This window comes from Onychomys torridus, chromosome 1, assembly GCF_903995425.1.
Source record: "Onychomys torridus chromosome 1, mOncTor1.1, whole genome shotgun sequence".
Lineage (NCBI taxonomy): Eukaryota > Metazoa > Chordata > Mammalia > Rodentia > Cricetidae > Onychomys > Onychomys torridus.
This window is the reverse complement of record NC_050443.1, coordinates 129,799,213-129,821,498: the sequence shown is the minus strand read 5'-3', so window position 1 is coordinate 129,821,498 and position 22,286 is coordinate 129,799,213. Positions and strand designations below refer to the sequence as shown.

The following is a 22,286-nucleotide window of genomic DNA, read 5'->3' as shown; positions in this document are numbered from 1 at the left end:
AAGTCAGCAGACAGTAGACAGATTAGCAGGTGAAAATATATTCAAATTTATTAGGTGCCTGTCATAGAATCTCACAAATTCCCGGGGAGAAGAGCTAGATGCCAAGGAATAAACAGCTGAGGCTTGGAGGGAAGGGGTAGCAAAGGGCTGAGAAGAGTGAAGGAAGGGTGCAGGCTGGACAATGGTCTCAATGCAGGAACACAGATAAGGTTTCTCTTGGGTAATAAAAGTTGTAGGCAATGGCTTGTGACAGCCTGTGGTGTTGACCTTCAGTGAGTGTCCTATGACATTAACCCCCACCTTGATGAGATGGGGGCACAACTCATTGCAATGATAAGGAGGAAGAGACTTTTTTTTCTCTTTGAGGGGAGCCTGCCACCCAGTTCCCAAATAAATCACACATGGAGGCTTATTCTTAATTATAAATGCCTGGTCTTAGTTTGGCTTGTTTCTAGCCAGCTTTTCTTAAATTATTCTGGCTACCTTTTGCTCCTGGGCTTTTACCTTTCTCTCTTTCTGTATTTCTTTTCTTTCCTTCTTCTTCCGTGTCTGGCTGTGCTACTGGGTGGCTGGCCCCTGGCATCCTTCTCTCCTTGTTCTCTTGCTTTCTCTTCTTTTCCTCCCAGATTTCTATTTATCCTCTCTGCATGCCAGCCCTGCCTATCCTTTTTCCTGCCTAGCTATTGGCCATTCAGCTCTTTATTAGACCAATCAGGTGTTTTAGACAGGCAAAGTAACACAGGTTCACAGAGTTAAACAAATGCAACATAAAAGAATGCAACACATCTTTGCATCATTAAACAAATGTTCCACAGCAAAAAGAAATGTAACACATCTTAAAATAATATTCCACAACAAAGAGAGTGAGAGACACAGGAGGGCTGAAGGTCAGAGATCTTGGTTCTTCCTTAGCTCAGGGACTAGCATGCCAACAAGCGATGCTCAGGAGTGTCTGTTTCCTAAGCCCCAGACAGTGCCTATGGTTGCTGGTATTAAATGATCAGGCTACCCCAAAGATTATCCCAGGAAATTTGGACATGGGGAAAGAGGCATCAAGATTAACATGAGAAGCCAGTGGGCAGAGGCTGGGAACTTCCCTACCCAGGCTACAGGTAAGGAACAGAGTAGCACCATATACCCATGACAAATGTGGGTAAGGTAGGCCCTTAAAGGGCCCTAATGTTGCACTGCTCGACACTTTTGAGCCTCTGAGCTGTCCCAGGTGACTATCCAAATTCCATTCTCAGAAGAACCTTTCTCTTACTAATAACTGTCCCTGTCTATCACTACCCATGTATCCCTGGTCTAATTCCTCACTCAGGGATGTAAGTCTAGAAATCTTTGTTTTTATCTTTTTTATTATTATATTTGTGTTTTAATTTTACACATCAGCCATGGGTTCCCCTGTCCTCCCCCCTCTCGCCCCCCCCCCCACCTTCCCCCCAGCCCTTCCCCTCCATTCCCATCTCCTCCAGGACCAAGACTCCTGTGAGGATTCAGTTCAACCTGGTGGATTCGGTACAGGCAGGTCCAGTCCCTACGTTCCAGGCTGAGCAAAGTGTCCCTGTGTAAGCCCAAGGTTCCAAACAGCCAGCTCATGCACTAAGGACAGGTCTGGGTCCCACTGCCTGGGTGCCTCCCAAACAGTTCAAGCTATTCAATTGTCTCACTTATCCAGAGGGCCTGATCCAGCCAGAGGCTCCACAGCTTTTGGTTCATGATCAGGTGGCCAAACACCCTAACTGTTGTGCTGGAACTCTCATCCAATAACTGATGGAAGTGGATGCAGAGATCCTTGGCCAGGCCCCAGGTGGAGCTCCAGGAGTCCAATTGTCGAGAAAGAGGAGGGACTGTAAGAGTGTGAATTGTTGAGACCAAGATTGGAAAAGCACAGGGACAAATAGCCAAACTAATGGAAACACATGAATTATGAACCAAAAGTCTAGAAATCTTATCACGTGCCCTCTAGACTCAAACCTATACCTATAATAAAGAGGCAGACCCTCTGCTACATCACAGAGAACATTCATTTTTGTCCCCAGTCTCCTGTTGCCTGGCCAGGTCTGGTCTGACCTGGACTTGGTGGAACTATCTCATGCACTTGTGTTCAGTGAAAGGCCAGCTCCACAGTCTTGCCAACCAGGGCTGCATGTGTGGGGCCTCACTGGGGACAATGGATGATGTCATGTTCATTGTCCTCCAGCAGGGAAGCCAGGCATGTCCAGGGCTAGCTGCAAAGCTCCTCGTCTCCTATGTCTCATGTTGGGACTGATCACTCCCACTTCCTGTTGGCATAGGAAGTCACAGGGCAACCAGTTTTGAGGACTTGGGAGAGCAACTCCAACCCTCTCTGCAGGTATAGACACACATTGGCCTGAGGACTAAGGCCATTTTTACATTCAACCTGCCACATTGATCTTTCCCAAGGTTATCTGAGAGCTAGCCCAGGCCTGTCCCCAGGATGACTTGAGCCTATAGGTCCTACCCAATCATGTGGCTTTCTCAATTGCCTCACAAGATGTTTTGTGAGATCCTGAACCCAGAAACTCACAGGCCAAGTACTTGAAGGACACTGTGTATACGAACATACACACATACTAACACATGTTCACATGAATGCCCATGCTTAGACCCTCTGCCACTTGTCATTGGAAAGCTGTGAGCCTCCTGGGCCCCTTGTCTAACTGTGGTCAAACCTGGACAGAACACAGGCAGCCTGCTCAGTCCTCTCAGGGCATCTCAGTGGGGTGAAAGTCTTATGGGTCCCCATCCCAGCTCTGACACTAGTAGTGGGTGCCAAGTGATCCACTTTCCTCTTGGGTCTTGATGTTCCTTTCCAGAGACTGAAGCAAGAGAACGGGATACTCTAGGGCTCTTTGGAGGCCAGTGACCACATAAGTGGCTGCCTCTAGCCCCCACCTCTGGGAGACAGGTGGAAGCCTCTGAGCCGGGAAGGACAGAGAACCTACCAGAGGCGCAGCTCCCAAGCAGTGATTTCAAAGCCCCACGCGAATAGCAAGGTTTTCACAGGATAATGTGTGAATGTGGGAGCGCAGAGGCAGAGGGGAACCTGCAGCCTGCACAGCAGCCGTGTCGAGCCGGTGAGTACCCCCATTGTCCTTCTAGAAAGACCACCCCAGGGAACACAATAGGAGAAGAGGCAGGGGGGTTGTGAGGGCCCCCAGAGAGGGAGAGAGAAAGAGGTCATTGACGGGAACCCACCTGGCACTAAGATTGGGAAGGAAGATCTCAGAGTCACCCAGTCCAGCTCAGGGCAATGACAGACCCACTGCACAGTGAAGGGGGACAAAGGAGGGGTATCTGTCTTCTCTCCTCAAACCCAGGGCCAGGGACCCCAGACAATCACCCTCCCAAGAAGTAGAGACTCCCTTTCTCCAGAAGCCAACTCGTTAGAAGTTTAACCTAGACGGGTGATTTCAAACCATGCACAGGTGTCCTCCCTGTCCCTTCTCTGAGGGGAGAAGGACCTGACAAGGGCCACTGCTAGAAAATTCTTCTGGGCAAATACTATGTCATTTGCAGATGGGAAGCATTAGTCAGGGGAAAGAAGAGGTTGTCCCTGCTGCCCAGTTGCAGTGGCAGCAGCACCGGAGCACAGCAGAAGGCCATGGGATGGGAGAAAAGAGAGATCTGCTTCCCCATGGTGTGTCTGCATCTGGTGGATTCACTTCTGGGACTATGGGACAGGCATGGGCTGTCCTGGAAAAGCAGAGATTGGAGACAAGATGCCTGGTGCCACAGGGCCAGGCAAGTTCTTTCCTGGTCTGAGAAATGGCTGCAGACCAAGGATGTATATGTAGAAATCTTAGAAGCCTGAAACACCTCACCTCCACTACTATATGTGGGGAAACTGAGGCCCAGAGAGATCAAACCATTTGCCCAAATTCACTCAGCTACTTCCTCTCACCAGATAATAACATGCATGCTTACCAGCCTGAGCGCAAGATCTGTGGCTTTACTAAGCAAAGCTGCCAAGCCCCAGATGTGCTAGTATACATTTCATCCCAGGATCCCCAACCCTTACAGTCACTCCCTTCCAGCTGCCAACACCTCCCCAGAAAGCAGCTTCAACTGGGAAATAAGCAAAACTGCTTTGGGACCTGGGTGGAAGAAGAGGCTGTCTAGAGACATTCCCAAGATAAGTGCTGGCTGCCCAAGTGTGTTCCAGCTAGCATGCTGGGGCAGCCCACCACTACAGGTCCCCCTGCCACTGAGGCTATTAACAGCTGAAGCCCAGGAGGAGTGAAAGCCCCTCCATACCAGTCATGGGGCCAGACATTGCTAGGTGGTCATTGTTCTCTTCTGGAGTGTTGATGGCTCTGTTTTGTTGTATGGTTTCAATCAAGCCTAAAGCAGTGTGCTCTGTGCATGCTAGCTCTTTTGAATTTGGATTCTGGTTCTTTGCTATAGGATGTGAATCAAATGTTGATTTCTGTGATGCAAATAGGTATCTATTTCTAAGTAAAACTGCTTACATTAATTTTTAAAGATTCACAGCGATTATAGCAGGGTGACACTTTGGCAGTCCTGAGGCTTTTCCAGTCACTCTCAAACCAAATAGCAGCAATTTAGTAGTTATCAATTAGCCTGACTGATTTTGTGTTGTGTCATATCACAACCTGGGACTGCTCTCTGCCCAGGTACAGCAGGTAAGAAAGGTGTTGGATGGTTCTCATCTTTTCTTGCCCTCCCCCCCCCACTCCACCCCACCTCCACCCCCACCCCTGGTACACACCAGACAAAGAGGACAGGGACCATGCTGGGTGCTTTGTGAGTTGGTGTCACCCTCCCTGAGATAGGTGCTTCTCTAAAAGGGTGTCTCTACAGAGATACACCCCATTGCAAGGATCTGTCTCCTGGGTATCTCTCTGCAAAAGAAGTCTTGCCCAACCTAGGAATCCACGGTCCAGTGAAAAGAAGCTACATGTGGCTTTCTCCCAGTGAGTTCCTCAAGGAAGTCTCTATGCCGTGGCAAAAGACAACCAAAGACATGCCCCCCCCCCTTCCTGTGCAGTGTCAAATCTACTTCCCCACTGGCAACCCTGGGAGGAGGGTATAAAAACCAGCCCACGGCTTCTCAGCCACCTGCCTTTGGCAAGTCCCCTGACACCCTTGGTGACATCACTCACTTCAGAATCTGTTCTCTGTGACCAACACATCAGCCTTCAAGGTCCATGACTTGCCCTACTTACTTCTGCAAAATGGCTACATAACATCTCCTTCCCAGGGCTGCCCTAAAGACTGTAGGAGAGCTCTTTATAAACTGTTAAGAGCTTTGCATGAAGGGCTGTTATTACTACATCTCATTCAGCAGTTGATAATCCTCATGGTTGTCCTGGATGTCCTGAGTTTCCAGGCAGCTGTTCCCTTAAGGCAGGGTGCAGTGGCTTTCCTTCTTATGCATATATGAGTGGCGGGATATGCTGGCTGATTGTTAGTAAGAAAGAGGGGAGCACTGAGGTAATACCACAGATGGATTAGTCACTGTGGAAGAGGGGAACTGTGAATCTCGGGACCTGTGTCATGTATTCCTGCTTGGGTTTGCAACTTTACCCTGCCGAGGGTGCAAAGCCTATTTCTGTAGGTGTTTTTCTCCCCCTGAGGATGGGGGGGGCGCCTGTGTTTGATCGCATTTCTCACCACCCACCTGAGAGAGATGCTGTTAATGACGCAAGTGCTCCCTGCCGGGTGGCTTGAATCCTGTGGGCGTCAAGAGTTCTTCTGACCCCAGAAAATGTCCCCGGTACACATATGACTAACTCATCATGGCCTTCAGACATGATCCTCACCTGTCCCCAGTGAAATGACAACTATGAAAGCAAGTGTGTCCTTTTAACCTAAAATTCTGCCTTTTCTGACTCAGGTGTTACACTGTCCTTAGTATCTTTTAAATGTCCTTACTTAGGGAAGTGTTGCCGTGGCAGGCTCACTCAGCCCCCTCTGGTTTGATCACCTGTGAATACCAAAGAGTGTTGGATGGCTCTAATCTTTAATAATAATGGCTCTCATATATAAGTGAGTGAGTGTGTGTGTGTGTGTGTGTGTGTGTGTGTGTGTGTGTGTGTGTTGTGTTTCTGGAGGATTAATGGTCAGGAGAAGCTAGATTATGCTTCAGGGACACATAGCTTAGTGTTTATGTATGTGAGCATGTGTATGTACATATGCAATGCTCATGTGTGTGAGTACATGTACAAGTGTGCACACACACACATGTAGAGGCCAGAGGATGACCTCAGATGTCATTCCTCAGGTACCATCCACCTAGTTTTTTCAGACAGGGTCTCTTGCTAGCCTACTGGTAGCCAATTTGTCCAGACAGGTCAGCCATCAAGCCCTAGGGATCTTCAGGGCTCTGTCTCCCCAGAACTGGGATTCTAAGGACTCCACCATGCCCAGCGTTTTTATCTCATGGCTTGCTATCCCCCATCCTCATCTTAGTGTCATAGGACAGCACAGAGTGCTCTCTTCCTCCTGCTTCATAGCCCTGAACACACCACTCACTTGGGAACCCAGGCAGATAAAGTGGCCTCTGTCTGCAAGATGGCTAGTTACTATGACAATGAGGAAAGACCTTCCACAGTGCCCTGGACCGGTCACTATTTCCTTAGCTCAGAAGTTGTGAATTTGGTTTTAACCAAAACAAGTCACATGACCACACCAAACTTCAAGGCACCCAGAATATAATAGCTAGAACAATTGGACAAATGACAGAGACTGCCCCTGGAGGCAGCAGTGAGGGACAGCTGCAGGCTGGACACAGATAGACTTGGACTTGAATCCTTGCCCTCAAATTCACTAGCGGAGTTACCTTAAGCATGTCCCTTCTCTGCTGCATCTCAGTCATCACACCAAGATGATAAACTGTGGAAATTATCAGGTCACTGCGGAGGTGAGAAGCAGTGTATCAGAAGCATCAGAAGTGTCCTCTGTCCTCAAGAAATGGTTAGTACATGCTATTAATCCCGTAACCTGGGGCAGGGTGGAGCTGGGGCCTTGTGAATAGTTCAGAGAGTTTCAAACATCAATAATGATCTAGAATGGATAACAGCGCTGCTTTGAAACAAGCATACCACATCCCTTTGCCAGTTTCTAAGAATATTCTGTCCATTTTGATTTCTGGTCCCCTCTGCCAACCTGTGAGATGAGGTGAGCAGTTGTGCTAGCTAGAAAAAAAATGCCTGGGGTGATCTGCATATGAAGAGAACAGGTTTGTTTCTGGCTCAGTCCATGTTTAGTTGCCCCTGTGTTTTGAGCCTGTGGGGAGGTAGGGTATGATAGCCAGAGTACATGGCTAGTAAGCCAAGAAGAAGCCAAGATCCCAAACCCCCTACAAGAACATGCCCCAAACCCCAGGACCAAAGGACCCTCCACCACCAGCCTCTGTCCCTTGCATGTTCACCATGGCTCATGTGCCTGACCTTTTGGTCTCAAGCTGGTTCTGGAAAGTTGTGGGATCTTTAAGAGACAGAATCTCTCTAGAGAAAGTGGCTTGTTGGGGCGAGGGCTTGAGGTCAGCAGCCTGGCCCTGCTTCCTGCCCACTTGATACTTCCTCACTACAGGAGTACTACAACCAGACACCTCACACTCCTGCCACCATGCCTTCCCCAACATGATGGACAGTGTTCCCTTGAACGCTAAGCCTAAATAAACCCGCTTGCTTTAACACGTTTATTTTTCAGTATTTGGTCACAGAAATAAGAAATTGAAGTAATACAAGGTTCTGTCACCTGCCAGTCATATCATCCTGGGGACCAAGTCTTTGTCTAACCTGCAGGCCTTTGAGGGACATTCAAAACCCAAACTCTAGCCACAGTCACCACAGCCATCTTTACTGTCATTGTATAGAAATATCTGATAGCTCGATGTATTTTTCCTTCTTACTCCAAACCACGGAAATTAATGTAAACACCATTTAAAGCAATAAATAAATTCCAGTGATGATTTACTATGGTTCAGGCAGTGTTCTGACACTGAAGTTGGAAAACTCCAGCCCACCAATTGGATACAGCCCATCTGTTCATGTCAATAAAGCCTTATTAAAACACAGCCCCACCTATTTATGCATTCATTACCTATGGGTTCACACTACAGCAGAGGCATCTACTTGGAACAGAAACTACTTGACCAAAGCCCAAAATCTTACTAGCTGAGTGTCTGCAGGGAATGTTTGCTGATGCTGTCCTACGCCATGTCCATGTCTGCTGAGCATCATTTCAGTGTGAGGGTTTGGAAACTGGAGCCCCCACTGAGTCCCATCATGTGGGAAGTAATAGCACTATCCCTAGACACTTGCTCCTGATATCACATGTTGGTCACCCAGCTTTTGCTGGAAGAAGTCCTTGAAGTCCTTGAAGATGTCAAGTGATTTCTGCCACTCTCTGTGTGGGATTATTGTTCAATAACAAAAGAAACATGTTCTTTTCTTTTTGCATGTGTGTGCGTACATGCATATCTATGTCTATATGCACATGTATGTGTATGCATGTGTGTGTGCACATATGTGTGTGCATGTATGTATGCAAGTTCATGCATGTATATGTGTGTGGGGGCCAGAGGTTCACTCTGGGTGTCACTCCACCTTGGAAGTAGAATAGACAACTACCTTGCTTTCTGAGAAAGATTCTCTCATTGGTCTGGAGATCACCAAGTAGGCTGGGCTAGCAGGCCAGAGAACCCCAAGGCTCCAACTGATTCTATCTCCCCAGCATTGGGATTACAAGTGTGTGTCCCCATACCCAGCTTTTTATATGGGTTTCTGGGATTCAGACTCCAGTAGGTTCTCATGTGTGTGCAGCAAGCATTTTACCAACTGAGCTATCTCCCCAACCCACAAAACATTTTATTAATTGCCTATAGTGAACAGAAAATGCTCATGCCAGCAGATATTACCCTGTGCTTCCTCTGCCATTCCCTTGGAGGTACTCCAGCCGCTGGGACCTGCTTCCCTCTTTGTGGGGACTCAGCTATGCCTGTCAAAGGTAGTCCCAGCAAGACACCACACTCTACAGTCACCAGTGTGGATCAGGCCCATCATGGAGTGAATGGCACAGAGGACACATGTGTGGCAAGCCCCATCCACCAGGATAAAGATGCACATCCACTGAGGTCCCCCACAGAGCCCCAGGGAATGGGCTGTGTCAAGGGCCTGCTGCTCTAGAAGCACAGATGCATTTGTGTTTCCTACAGTACTAGAATTTATTGACAATAAATTTACAATCAGTCTCATTTGCTGCAATTTGCCAAGTACTCCTGGTTTTCCCTTAATAGCTAGCTGTTGGAAAAACTCAGGTGCTTTTATTCTGACACTAAGAATTAGTGTTAACTTTCAGATCACACGTTATACACCTCATTGTGTGTGTGTGTGTGTGTGTGTGTGTGTGTGTGTGTGTGTGTGTGTGTTTTACAGGCTACAGAGGGTACAAAAGGACAGAGAGGCCACAGCACAGTTCAAGAAGGTCTTGCCAGAGGCAGCAAGCTATTAGAGACATGAAAGTTCCCTGCATTGGTTGGATAAGATATCAAGGGCTGGGAGGCTGGGGGTTGGGGATTTAGCTCAGTGGTAGAGCACTTGCCTAGCAAGCACAAGGCCCTGGGTTTGGTCCTCAGCTCCAAAGGAACAGAAAAAAAAAAAAGAAAATGAGGACAAAAAAAAAAAAAAAATCTGTGTGTTATGACGGGTGGTGGTGGTGGGGTGGTGGTGGTGGCGGCGGCGGCGGCGGCGGCGGCGGAGGCAGTGGTGGCACACGCCTTTAATCCCAGCACTTGGGAGGCAGAGGCAGGCAGATCTCTGTGAGTTCGAGGCCAGCCTGGACTACAGAGTGAGTTCCAGGAAAGGCGCAAAGCTACACAGAGAAACCCTGTCTCAAAAAACCAAAAGGGGGGGGGGGGCTGGGAGGTGCTGCAGAGACACGTACAGGAGAAGTGCAGGGCTGCTGCAGACAGAGATAGACTGGCAGTAGTTTCAGGAGGCTGTATCAAGCAGTGGAGACAGAGATGAACTGGAGCCCCAGACAATCTGCCTGCTGGTCCCACGACACACACATTGGGTGGTCCAATGCCAGGTCAATGGGACCATCACCACTGCAGTGCTGGTGCCTTCTTTATGGGGTCCGGGTGGTACTTTTCATCCACAGGAGTAAATTGTTTGTGTCTTGTGGGTGGCACTGGGCAGGAGGTGGTTACCTACATGGACAGTGAGACAGAGTCATCTTGCCCCATTGTTTGAATGACAGCATCTAAACGCTGCCTTTCAAACAGTCACCCAGGGCAGGGCAGAGCCCAAAGCCATTCTTTTACACAATATGAAGTAACTCGGGAGCATAGCACAGCCTGATCCCCGACAAGCTGTGCAGTCTACGAGCAGCAATGTCTCATGAACACAAGCCGCAGTCCTCAAACAGTGGGTAAATACATGTTCATGCACTGAATATATAAGGTTTAAGAACATACTTTAAGTGAAGAAGTTGGAATGATTCCCTGTGTAAATCATGGCTTTTACCAGGCCTAATGAAACAGGGTCTAACGCCCTCTTTTGGTCAGGAAACTGAGGCAGGAGGAAGTGACCATCGTGCCCTTTGTCTCATAGCAGCTACATGGACCAGGGTTCAAATCCTGTCTTCTGTCACAGAGCTGTGACTTGGACTGCTGGGTTCTTCACCACGTGTGAAAGCCAGCAAGGAGGATGTTTTAATGTCACATAATCCACTAGATTCGCTGGGGCACCCTGGGAAACTGATACCCCACATCAGCATACACTAGAGTGTTTTTCCAGGCCAGCCACACCTCAGGTTTCCACAATCCGTGTTCATCTTGGCCACAATAGTGGTTATTCCTTGGGTAGTCAAGGAGAGCAGGATGTGTTGCCCCTGGGTAATTATGTACCCATAATCAAAAGATGTAGCCTAGAGGAAGGAAGAAAGGGGTACATCCTGTCTGGTCCTTCTCTCTCCATGAGTAAAATGGTACTTCAGCTAAGCTCCACCTTCCCAGAGCGGTGTGTTCTTAAGCAGTCAGTCACTCACCCTCTCTGGGGAAAGGAGGATGTTTAAATACAAGCTCCTCATAAAGGTTTCACTTGGGCTGGAGATATGGCTCAGCAGTAGCGGGCTTGCCTCTCCTGTAGGCTGGGTTCCACGCCCAGCATTGAAAATTAAAAGTTCCTTCCATGTAATGTAGTAGAAATCAAGATCAGAGTCAATAGTCAAAAAAGCCTAAGATTCAAGTTAAAAAAAAAAAAAAAAAGCCTCGGCTTTCACAGGAGCCTAATTCCCTTCTGTGAGTCTCTTCTCTTTCCCCAGCTCTAGTCGGGAGTTTGCTCTTCTATCTCCCAGCCTCAGTGAGCAAGAGCAGGGAGTTGCGCCATTTATCAAATGTGTAACCACCGTTACTGCCTTGTTATCTCCTGAGCCTTCATCCCCCAGGCTCTCTGAACACGATGTCCACACCTCCTGCCAGCAATGGTGTGTTTGTCGTCATCCCGCCCAGCAACGCCAGCGGCCTCCGCCCACCTCCAGCCATTCTGCCCACCTCCATGTGCCAACCTCCAGGGATCATGCAATTCGAAGAGTCACCGCTGGGGGCGCAGGCGCCCAGGGCCACCCAGCCACCGGACCTTAGACCAATAGAGACCTTCTTGACAGGAGAACCCAAGGCTTTAGGGGTAAGAGAAGCTCCCCCACGTGACCTGAGACAAAACTGCTGGGCAGGTAGTGAGCCTCAAGCATAATGAGAAGTGGGGGGAGGGAGGGAGCGCGACATGACAGGCAGGCAGGGGGAAAATGTGAGAACTCACTTGTGCGCCAGGCAGACAAGGCTTCCCTTCCCCCCTTGGAGCTCACCCAATAAACCAGTAAACAAATGACCAGAACTCCATCGAGGAGTAAGAATAATGGATGGGGGACCGCAACCCTAGCAAAGACAGAGAGATCTCTCTGGGGAGATGACACTGAAGCTAAATCCTGGGTGTTAAAGCCAGGCCAGCAAGAGCTGAATGGGTGGAAGGATGCGTGAAGGCTAGGATTGCCTAGACTGAAGAGCAGCAAATGCAAAGGCCCCGAAGTGGGAACGGGTGTGGGTCGTGGAGGGAAGACATAGAATACTGACATAGCTGGAATGTAATGAATAAAGGCAGACCTGACTGGGGATGAGAATAAAATGGCAGGCAAGAGCCAACTCCTGTAGAGCTGATAGTCCATGGAGGGTGGCTTCCAAGCCCTTCTCTAATCTCAAACGGCCTTAGATAGTGGTCTCTAAGAAGGAATAAAATATAGGTGATAGGTGGATAAATGGATAAGACAGATGCTAGATGATGAAAGACAGATGCTAGATGAATATAATTAAGAGGAAAATAAAGATGGGTAGATGATACATAAATATGCTTGGTAGATGAGAGATGGTAGGATGGATAAATAAGATAGGATAAATATATAGTATAGGTCAGACTAATATATGATAGAATAGATAATATATAATAGGTGGTGATTGATAGATGATAGATTAAATAGTAAATGATGGGGGCTGGAGAGATGGCTCAGTGGTTAAGAGCACTGGCTGCTCTTCCAGAGTTTCTGAGTTCAGATCCCAGCAACCACAACTCATAAGCATCTATAATAGCATCTGATACCCTCTTCTGGCATGTGGGTATAAGTGCAGAGCACTTGTACATAAAATATAAATAATTTTTAAAAGGTGATCGATAAATAGGCATGTGAACTTCCAAAAACAAAAGTTTCTAATTCAATTGAAGTTTTTTAGTGTACAACATAATGAGTTTCAAAATGATGTGTTTAGAGTTGTGCATCATTGTTCTTTGCTCATAATCACAACAGATTTTATTTGGGCCAAGAACTCATGAAACCAGGCAGCCCTCAGAACCAAAAGAGGTTCAAGCCCCACCCAACAGAATAAGCAGTGAACTTTCACAGGCCAACATATGTAACCAAGTGGATTGGCTACAGCTGGGAGGTCTCCTATGTGAGCAGTGAGGGCAGTGGGCATTTGAGTGTGATCTGATCCTCAGGGCACCTCCACTGGCTGTGCTCAGCTGTCTGTGTTGAGCTGAACCCCACAATTTACTTAAAATATATGCCCTAGGTTGGGTTTCTGTTTGTTTCCACACTAAGTTAGATTGCAGTTTGCTGCATAGGAAGAGACATTAATGCCCCCCTGCTAAGTTAGACGTATAAATTACATACGCATATATATATATATATTTCTCCATGCGAACAAGAGGAACAGTGGGAGCAATGATGACGATGACAGCTCTCAGAGACACCTACACTGTGCTCACATCGTCTCTCCAGGTTCTCAGTCCTCGGCCCACCCCATGAGCCAGAAGCTCCAGCTCTTACTGCAAAGACTTGGAGCCTAAGGCTTGTTGGTGTAAGTCATTTGCCCAAGGCCAGGCGGCCGGCCAGTAGCATCCTGTGACCTGGGACAGCCTGACCTTAGAGTTCTACCTTCAGTCCCACTGTTTGGTCATACCAGGACCTCTAACTCAAACTTGCTGGAATGCAGAACCCAATCCTAAAAGCTGTATCAGGGTTAGTAGTGCATAAGGTGTCTGGAGATAGCAAATTAAAATACGATATTGGCCGGGTGATGGTGGCACATATCTTTAATCCCAGCAGAGGATTAGAGGCAGAGGCAGGTGGATCTTTATGAGTTTGAGGCCAGCCTGGTCTACAGAAAGAGTTCCAGGACAGCCAAGGCTACACAGAGAAACCCTGTCTCCAAAAAAAATACAAAAGACATTCTACAATAAGATATTTCTTCTAGAACCCTGAAACCACAGAGAAGGTCCTGGGAACTGAACTGAACTCTCTCTCTCTCTCTCTCTCTCTCTCTCTCTCTCTCTCTCTCTCTCTCTCACACACACACACACACACACACACACACACACACACACAGAGAGAGAGAGAGAGACAGACAGACAGATAGAAAGACAGACAAAGAGACAGAGAGAATTTGATGAGACAAAGCAAATCTATAGGAAACCGCAATAAGCATCCAGGAGTGTGAGTCCAGGGGAAGAACACCAGCTGTCTGAATCAGGGTTTCTGTTGCTGTGATGAAACACCATGACCAAAAACAAGCTGGGGAAGAAAGGGTTTATTTGGCTTACTTCCACTTTGTAGTCTATTGTTGAAGGAAGTCAGGACAGGAACTCAAACAGGGCGGGAACCTGGAGACAGGAGCTGATGCAAAGGCCATGGAGGGAAGCTGCTTACTGGTTTGCTCAGCCTGCTTTCTTATAGAACCCAGGACCACCAGTGCAGGAATGAATGGTCCCATCCTCGATGGGCTGTGGGCTGGGGGCTGAGCCCTCCCCCCACTGATCGCTAATTAAGAAAATGCCCAACTGCCTGCAGTCTGGTCTTAGAGAGGCATTTTCTCTATCGAGTGTCCCTTCATGACTCTAGCGTGCGTCAAGTTGACATAAAACCAGACAGCCCACTAGCTTTGGAGTTAGTCAGCCCTCTCCTCCATATCTGTGGGTTACTGAGTGTCTATGAGTTCGGTTTCCTGGGCTCCGAAATGAAGATGGTGCTCACATCGTTGCGTTATGGTAAAAAGAGGATCTGAAAACAGCCAGCACAGCGCTGTGCTGACGGGCTTGCAGAGTGGCAGCTGGCATTTCACGGGAGTTATTTCATTGGCAGAGAAAGACAGCCTTGTTGGCATCAGGGGACACACACACACACACACACACACACACACACACACACACACACAAAACCTTACCCAGGGAAGCTGGAGAAATGGAGGATAGGCAGTGGAGGAGAGAAAGCAACAGAATACAGAAGTTTGTGTCCATAAATATCCCCATTCTTGACAGTGACATTAGAAAGTGATATACAGTCCCTGTGACTCCAAGAATGTGACTGTCACTGCTCACAGAGATGCCCTGGATGGACTGCTGCCTTGGGTGATGGCGAACCCTTGCTTACCACAAGAGCCCCTCCCTGTAGGAGTCCTGAGCCGGAAGGAGTGCCAGGGCTGGACTCAAAGATCTTCCCTGTCTCTTCCTGCCCAATTCTGGTCACCAAAAATGTTTGAAAAGCAATGCAGCAGAGCTTACCACAAGGCCACATGTCCCAGAGAGTCCCCCACCCTTAGGAAAACCATCCCGCATCTGGGAATGTTTCCGTGGGGCTCAGGTAAACAGAAGAAAGAGAGGGAGTGAGGAAGGGAGGAGGGGGCGGGGGTAGGGATGTGGAAAGAAAACCAAGTGGAGACTCCAGCCAATGGAAACAGCTGTGACCCCCACCCCCAGGATGGGCTAGAGAAAGACTACAGGAAGGAGGCAAACTAGGCATTTAGTACCAGGGTGCTGACAGCCAAAGAACCAAGGCTAAGAAAACCAGACAAGCAACTCAGAGCTGCGCTTGACAACTACAGCCCCACTCACAAATTACGCCTTGGCCTGGAGCCGCCGGCGGCCTGAGGAGAGCTTGTTCTATCTTGATTTAATGCTCTGGCCTCGGCTTAGGAAATCGGGGATGACTCCCCAGTAGCTATGGGAAGCCAGACCTGTGGAGGTTGGCCACTCTCCTGAGAGGCCCGCAGGGGCGCTGCGGAGCTCAGTGGCCTGATCCCTCGCTGCCTCCCACAGACCGTGCAGATCCTGATCGGCCTCATCCACCTTGGCTTCGGCAGCGTCCTGCTCATGGTTCGCCGAGGCCACCTGGGGATGCTCTTCATTGAAGGTGGCGTCCCCTTCTGGGGAGGAGCTTGCGTGAGTGCAGGAGTTGTCCTACGCTGGGGCGTGGTCCCGCCCAGGTCACCTGGCCCTGCCCCACTCCCAACATTTTCCTAGCCTTAGCCCATCCTAGGTCAGGGTCTGACTCGCCTCCCAGATTAACCTCGGCATAGTAGTTATCACTCACTCCTATTCTTCATCATAAACCTCAGCCTGATTCACTCCCAGGAAATAGCCAGAAACTGTGAGGAGCAAGCAGGCCAGAGTCTTAACCACACCCGGGCTACCTGCATCCTAACCCCGCATCCACACCCCACCGGCAAATCCCCTCAGTTCCCTCCGTGGGTCCCAGCCCTGACTGAACTGATCTCCAGGGCTTCTCCCTGCCCTCTGGCCATTCCTCTGGCCATACCCCACTGGAGAACCAAATCAGGGCTTCCTTGTCTGCTCCTAGGGGCCAAAGAGAAGGAGTTTGCAAGGTGGCACCACTGTCTGTGGCGCTACCCAAAGTTCCAGTGCTCTGGTGGTGGGTAGCCTCCAGCTACCTCCAGGAAGCACAGGCTTCGGGGTCAGCTTAATGGGGTCTACACTGAAGCCCCACTGTGTATAATGGTGGAGTCCCTTCTGTGTATCCCAGACTGTCTCAGGAAGAGCTCAAAGAGGCCACCACTGCTGAAACTCCACAGCTAGAGCTGAACGGCTGGGAACAAATTCTAAGTCCTGGCTCTAATGGTCCATAGTGGGCCCAAGCTGGAGGAAAATGCTGGCAAGCAGGAGTCTAAGAAGGCATTGTCTCAGGAAGAAAGGAAGGTAGCATTCTTCTCCAAGCTCCCTCCTGCTTCACATTCTCTCGCAAAATGTGCCCCATGCACATGGTAGGAAGGGAAAAATAAATCAGAGCATGCTTGTCAGGCTCAGGAGACATCAGGGTCCTGAGGCCTGGGCATGTGAAGCTCCGTATTCAGTCTTTGTCTTAGAACTTCACAGGGCTCAGGAGATCATCCAGCGAGCAAAGCCCTTGCGTGGTAAGAATGAAGGCTTGAGTGGTGTCTCCATCATCCTTGTCAACAGCCAACCTGGGCTTGTAATCCCAGGGCTGGAGAGATGGAGGCAGGCAGCTCTCCCTGGGTGTCACTGGTCAGCCCCACCAAGTCCAGGTAAGAGCGTCTCAAAAAACAAAGCAGGCAACTCCTGAGGAGGACTGACACCCAAGGTTGACCTTGGCCCACAAGTGTGAGAACACATGCCCGCACGCACATGCACACATGCCCTCACACCTGGGGCTGCTGCCCAACTGAATATCAGCCCCATGAGAGAAGGATGTTATTCGTTTTATCCATCTCTATTATGTTTTTGACACCCAACTGCTACTTGGTAAATATTTGATGGGTGAATATTTGAAGGTACATGTCCTATGAGGCTTTAGTAATATGATGTCAAAGAAAATACATACCTTGTAAACTATGGCTTGAGGTCTCAAGGCAGAGACCTCTTCGTTTGTTTGTTTGTTTGTTTGTTTGTTTGTTTGTTTGAGACAGAGTCTCTATTTGTAGCTCTGGCTATCCTAGAATTCATTATGTAGACCAGGCGGGCCTTGAACTCACAGAGATTTGCTTGCCTCTGCCTCCCAAGTGCTGAGATTAAAGGCGTGAGCCACACACCAGAGGACAAAGGCCTCTTACAGAAGACTAAGACACCCTTAGAAATATACCTGAAATGCCTGGCCAGAATGCAGACAAGAAAGTTTATGGTTCTCTGCCTGTACCTGTGTCTTCCTGACGGAACCTAGGCATGATGTGCCCTGGTCAGTGTCCCAGCCAAAACCTCATTGGACACTTTCTCCCCCACACAGTTCATCACCTCTGGGTCCCTCTCAGTAGCAGCTGAGAAAAACCACACCAGTTGCCTGGTAAGTCTGAATGGAGATAGAGAATCAGGGGTGGGAATGGGGCCCACTCACCTGGGTGGCACTCAGGACCTGCCCCTCACTTGCCCCCAATTTGTGGGGATTTTCTAAGTGCCTATGGAAGGAATTTAGACATCCAAATACAGAAGGAAGAGATGGGACACTTACAAAATGCCACCAGAGGTGGTAAGGGTCTAGAGATGAAGCCCTCGCAGACATTCAGAGGAAGCTGATGCAGGAAGAATCCCCTGAAGAGTAGCCACCAAGCTGTCTCAGTGGGTGGACCTAGCCTGGGGGAAGGGAAGTGCAGCAGTGGTGGGGTGGGGGGCAGGCATCTGCTGCAAACCTGGCCCAGGAAAGCCACGAAGAGGGTCAAGTCTCCTCCCCAGCAGCTCCCAAGAGGATGAAGAAGCAAAAGGAGGCATCGGGGCCTCTTCTTGGGGTCCCAGGGAAGGAGAAGAAAAGGAAGAGCGAGAAAAGGAAACCCAGCCACTGAGCTCATGGCCCCAACCCCAGGGCCGTGGGAGGCAGGGTGCGGGAGGCTGGGCACAAGTCAGCGGGCGCTTCTGGCCCTTTCTCCTCTTTGCCTCTTCTGGGTGCCTCTCCCTCCCACAGGTGAGGAGCAGCCTAGGGACCAACATCCTCAGTGCCATGGCAGCCTTCGCTGGGACAGCCATTCTTCTCATGGACTTCGGTGTCACTAACTGGGTGCGTTGGCAGATGTCCCGAGGGGTACTAAACCTAGAAAGATAAGGGCTGCTGGCAGGACTTGGGAAGACCCAATCGTCCGCAGCCCTGGGCTGTTCCAGAGCCTGCTGCTCCAATAGATCTCAGGCGTGTACTGACACCGTGGCCTTACCCCAATATCGGGTGTGGTGGGGAGGGAGATGAGGCCTGGTAGAATGGAAGGAGCGGGCCAGGGCTGGAGTCAGGAAAGCCGGATCCAGGCATACCTCTGCCTCTTGTCTGGGCAAGTTATTCTTGGTCCAGAGGGTCCCTTTACTTTGAAACTCTCGGTTTGACTTGACTGTGGTTTGGGTCCCCAGGATGTGGGCAGGGGCTACCTTGCTGTGTTAACCATCTTCACCATCCTGGAGTTCTTCATCGCTGTCATTGCCACCCACTTTGGGTGCCAAGCCACCCGTGCCCACACTAACGCAGTGAGTACTCTCACATCCTGTCCAGAGCCCCGGAGGAACGCCTGTAGTCTGGGAAGAGACTGAGCCTCCAGGCTCCCCCAACCCCACCCCCACCCCACTTCCCCTTCAGGGCTGAGTTGTGATGAGCTTCCAATAAGATGCTAGGGGATCCAAAGTTGTGAAATGGGACTACTCACCCCATGGCCACAGGGGGGCGCCAGCAGTAGCGGCAGAGCTGAGATCCTTCCGGAATTGGAGGACAGGGTTGGGGTGGGTGAGGGGCGCACCTCGCACAGAGGTGTCCACAGACTGTGAACAGGTGGGCACATCAGATAAGACAGAATGACTCGGTAGAAGTTAAATTCATTTTTCACGGGGGGGGGGGGGGGGGCAAAAATAAGATGGGAAGAGGGGGTACTGAGAGCACAAAGGCTTGCCTGAGCATGAAAAGGCAGCTATTAGCTAGTGGATGCCATTTAAAGTTGGAACGAGGCGGGCGGGGTGTGGGGGGTGGGGGATGAGCTGGATTCAAGCACAGTAAAGGGCTACTAGTGTGGAAGCAGCCGGGGACCAGAGCTGTGACAGTTCAGGCGAGAAGAAACATCAGCTCACTAGCCCCTAGAGAAATGAGATTTGTCTGCTACGCTCACTGCGGTGTGTACAAGCTCTGGATCATAACTAACCCTAGATAATGTTTTCTGAAATGTTACTTAAACGATGCTTTTTTGTGAATGAGCATTCGGCACTAAGGTGCTGTTCTCAGGATGCCCGCAGGGAGGCACTGTTGCCACACTCCCGCAGAGCCACCCAGGATTGGGGTTTTCTGTTCTTTTGCAGTCTGTGATTTTCCTACCCAACGCCTTCGGCACGGATTTCAACATCCCCAGCCCAGCGGTCTCTCCACCCCCTGCCTATGACAATGTGGCATACATGCCCAAGGAGTCATCGGAGTAGAAGATCGCACCTCCTCTTCTGCAGGTTGGGGTCCAGGCTTCCCACTCTACCCAGCATCTCTCCACCCTCACCTTGTTCATTCTGAGGCAGCCCTTCCCCAATCAGGCCCTCCAAGCCACATGCACAGTGTGTGAGGTGTTCCTTCAGTTTCGGGTTTCCTCCAGTAGTGTCTTTCTAAGAAAGACATAAGACTGATGTCCAGGGCGTGTCCCGAGGCACCACCCAACCCGAATCCTGTCACCCGACATAGATGTCCCCTGGGCTCCTCTGCACTGTCCTCTGCTCATCGTGGGAAATCTTGGCATCACAGTTTCACGGGTTTGCCTCTAGAAGGTCCTTAAGCATGGAGAACTCAGAATGTTCCAGAACAGACTGGCATTTCAGAGGCTCTAGCCCTACCACAGAGCAAGGCAATGGGCCTGACCTCCAGGCTCCTGGTCCCCAAGACCAGCTCTGTCCTTTGTCCTTTGCTGTTACATCTGTGGGTTTTCATTTTCCCACCTGGAGACTAAAGTGCTAAACTACATAACTACAAGGCCGATCCAGCACCCCTGGTCTCTCTGGGGTCCTAGGGTCTAAGCCAGGTATGGCCCCCACTCCCTCCCAGAAGCTCCTTCTTAAGAGGACATTGGTATTGACTCTGGCCCTTCCCACATACTAGGACAGGAGGTTGCAGAGGAGACAGACTGGCTCTTGCACCCAGGTCATCATCAACAGGTGCACAGGGAAAGTCCCTCACTCACCCTCCTGAATCCATACCCCACCCCTGCCTGAAAAGCAAGGGTGTCCCTGAGAGTTACCATGGGAACAGGGCTGGGTCCCAACAGGAATAAGACACCTTCAGCCCAGTGTTCATAGGCCCTGGCATATGGCTTGTTCCATCCATACTATGGAGAAAAATAAACAGTGTGGCTTAGATTTTGAGTTGATCTCAATGTGGTGGCTTTTGCTTTTTAAGCTTGAGGTCTTCTGAGGGTTGTTCATAGTTAATCAGAGGTTTGGGTAAGTATCCCACTAAGAGCAGGCAGGAGGTAACTTCTTGCACCTGGGGACGTCTCCATGCCTTGACTTCAATCATGAGCATGTGGGTAATGTATACATGAGCACTTGCGCATATTAAAATGAACTAAAGTGCAAGCAGGGGACATGGCTCAGTGGGTCAGGACCCGAGTCTGGATGTTCAGCATGCACAGAAGAAGCTGGGCACAGTGGTATGTGTCCGTACTCCCAGCACTGGGGTGGCAAAGATAGGGAGAACCCTGAGGCTTGCTTGGCCAGCCAATCTGGCTGAATCTGTGAGGTCCAGGCTCAGTGAGAGACCCTGGCTTGAAAACTAAGATGGGCAAATGGAAGAACAAAGGGAGCCCTAAGAAGCTTGAACTTAGCATGTAGCACCTTTTTCTCAAATACAATCAGTATTGCAGAAAGGATAACTCCAATGAAGTTCCATAACACACATAACCTATATACTTCCTTGCCAAACACTGATGTTAATCACAAGTACCTTTAACAAATACTAATGAATTCAAATTGTACTGTCCCTAACTAAACACATAAAAGTCTTGCCAGATTTGCCCAGTGCTGTGGATATTGTTTTATACAAATAAAATGCTGATTGGCCCCAGTAGCCAGGCAGGAAGTATAGTTGGGAGAAAGGAGAATTCTGGGAACAGGAAGGCTGAGTGAGAGACGCTGCCAGCCGCCATGATGAGAGGCAGATGTTAAGATACTGGTAAGCCACGAGCCATGTGGCAACTTATAGACTAATAGAAATGGATTAATTTAATATATAAGAACTAGATAACAAGGAGCCTGCTGTGGCCATACAGTTTGTAAGCAATATAAGTTTCTGTGTGTTTACTCAGTTGGGTCTGAGCAGCTGCAGGACTGGCAGGTGAGAGAGATTTGTCCAGGCCGTGGGCCAGGCAGGACTGGAGAAAACTCCAGCTACAGCCCAGGCTCTCACCTCAGTCTGGTTTGATGCCCATTTTCTGACCTACCTAGATCTATATTGCATCATTAGCTTTGTGCCTTCCCCAGTATCCCATGGAGTAATCTCCCATGATTCCCTTCCAGCTTCCTCATATCCAGATTGAGGACTCAGAAGGTATGCTAACTTCTGTAGTCGAAAGTTTTCTCCAGTCCTGCCCAGCCCCATGGTCCCACAGCCACTTGTAAAATAATCACTCAGAGGTTTAATATTATTTACAAACTGTATGGCCTATGACAGGCCTCTTGCTAGCTAGCTCTTATATCTTAAATTAACCCATTTCTATTAATCTATGTTTTGCCACTTGCTCTGTGGCTTTACCGGTCTGCTGGCATACTGCTCCTTTGGCGGCGGCTGGTGTCTCTCTGGACTCCTTTCTTCTCTCTGTATATCTGCTTGGACTTACCACCTGCCTTTAAGCTGCCTTGCCATAGGCCAGTGCAGCTTCATTTATCAACCAATCAGAGCAACACATACTTACAGCATACAGAAAGACATCCCACAGCAAACCTCTACCAAGTTTATACTGAGAGAAATATGAATAAGAGATCTCAAAATACCATCTGGGAATGGGC

At 49.4% G+C, this 22,286-nt stretch overlaps 1 protein-coding gene across 1 annotated transcript; it reads left to right on the top strand.

The window, feature by feature from the left end:
- The first annotated feature begins 3,042 nt into the window (after positions 1–3,042).
- Positions 3,043–20,396, top strand: Ms4a15 (membrane spanning 4-domains A15). Its single transcript, XM_036176677.1, has 8 exons — positions 3,043–3,101; positions 11,507–11,681; positions 15,636–15,758; positions 17,575–17,631; positions 18,244–18,336; positions 18,675–18,788; positions 19,605–19,745; positions 19,972–20,396. Exons 1-7 carry the CDS (start codon positions 3,043–3,045, stop codon positions 19,719–19,721), a joined length of 738 nt encoding a protein of 245 aa, XP_036032570.1. The 3' UTR covers positions 19,722–19,745; positions 19,972–20,396.
- The last annotated feature ends 1,890 nt before the right edge of the window (positions 20,397–22,286 follow it).

Bases quoted from the DNA above. Each gene is read 5' to 3' on its own strand.
- Ms4a15 (XM_036176677.1), top strand. From the start codon at position 3,043: ATGTGGGAGCGCAGAGGCAGAGGGGAACCTGCAGCCTGCACAGCAGCC. The intron at 11,682-15,635 runs GTAAGAGAAGCT...TGCCTCCCACAG, and splicing joins GAGAACCCAAGGCTTTAGGG to ACCGTGCAGATCCTGATCGG. The intron at 15,759-17,574 runs GTGAGTGCAGGA...TCCCCCACACAG, and splicing joins CCTTCTGGGGAGGAGCTTGC to TTCATCACCTCTGGGTCCCT.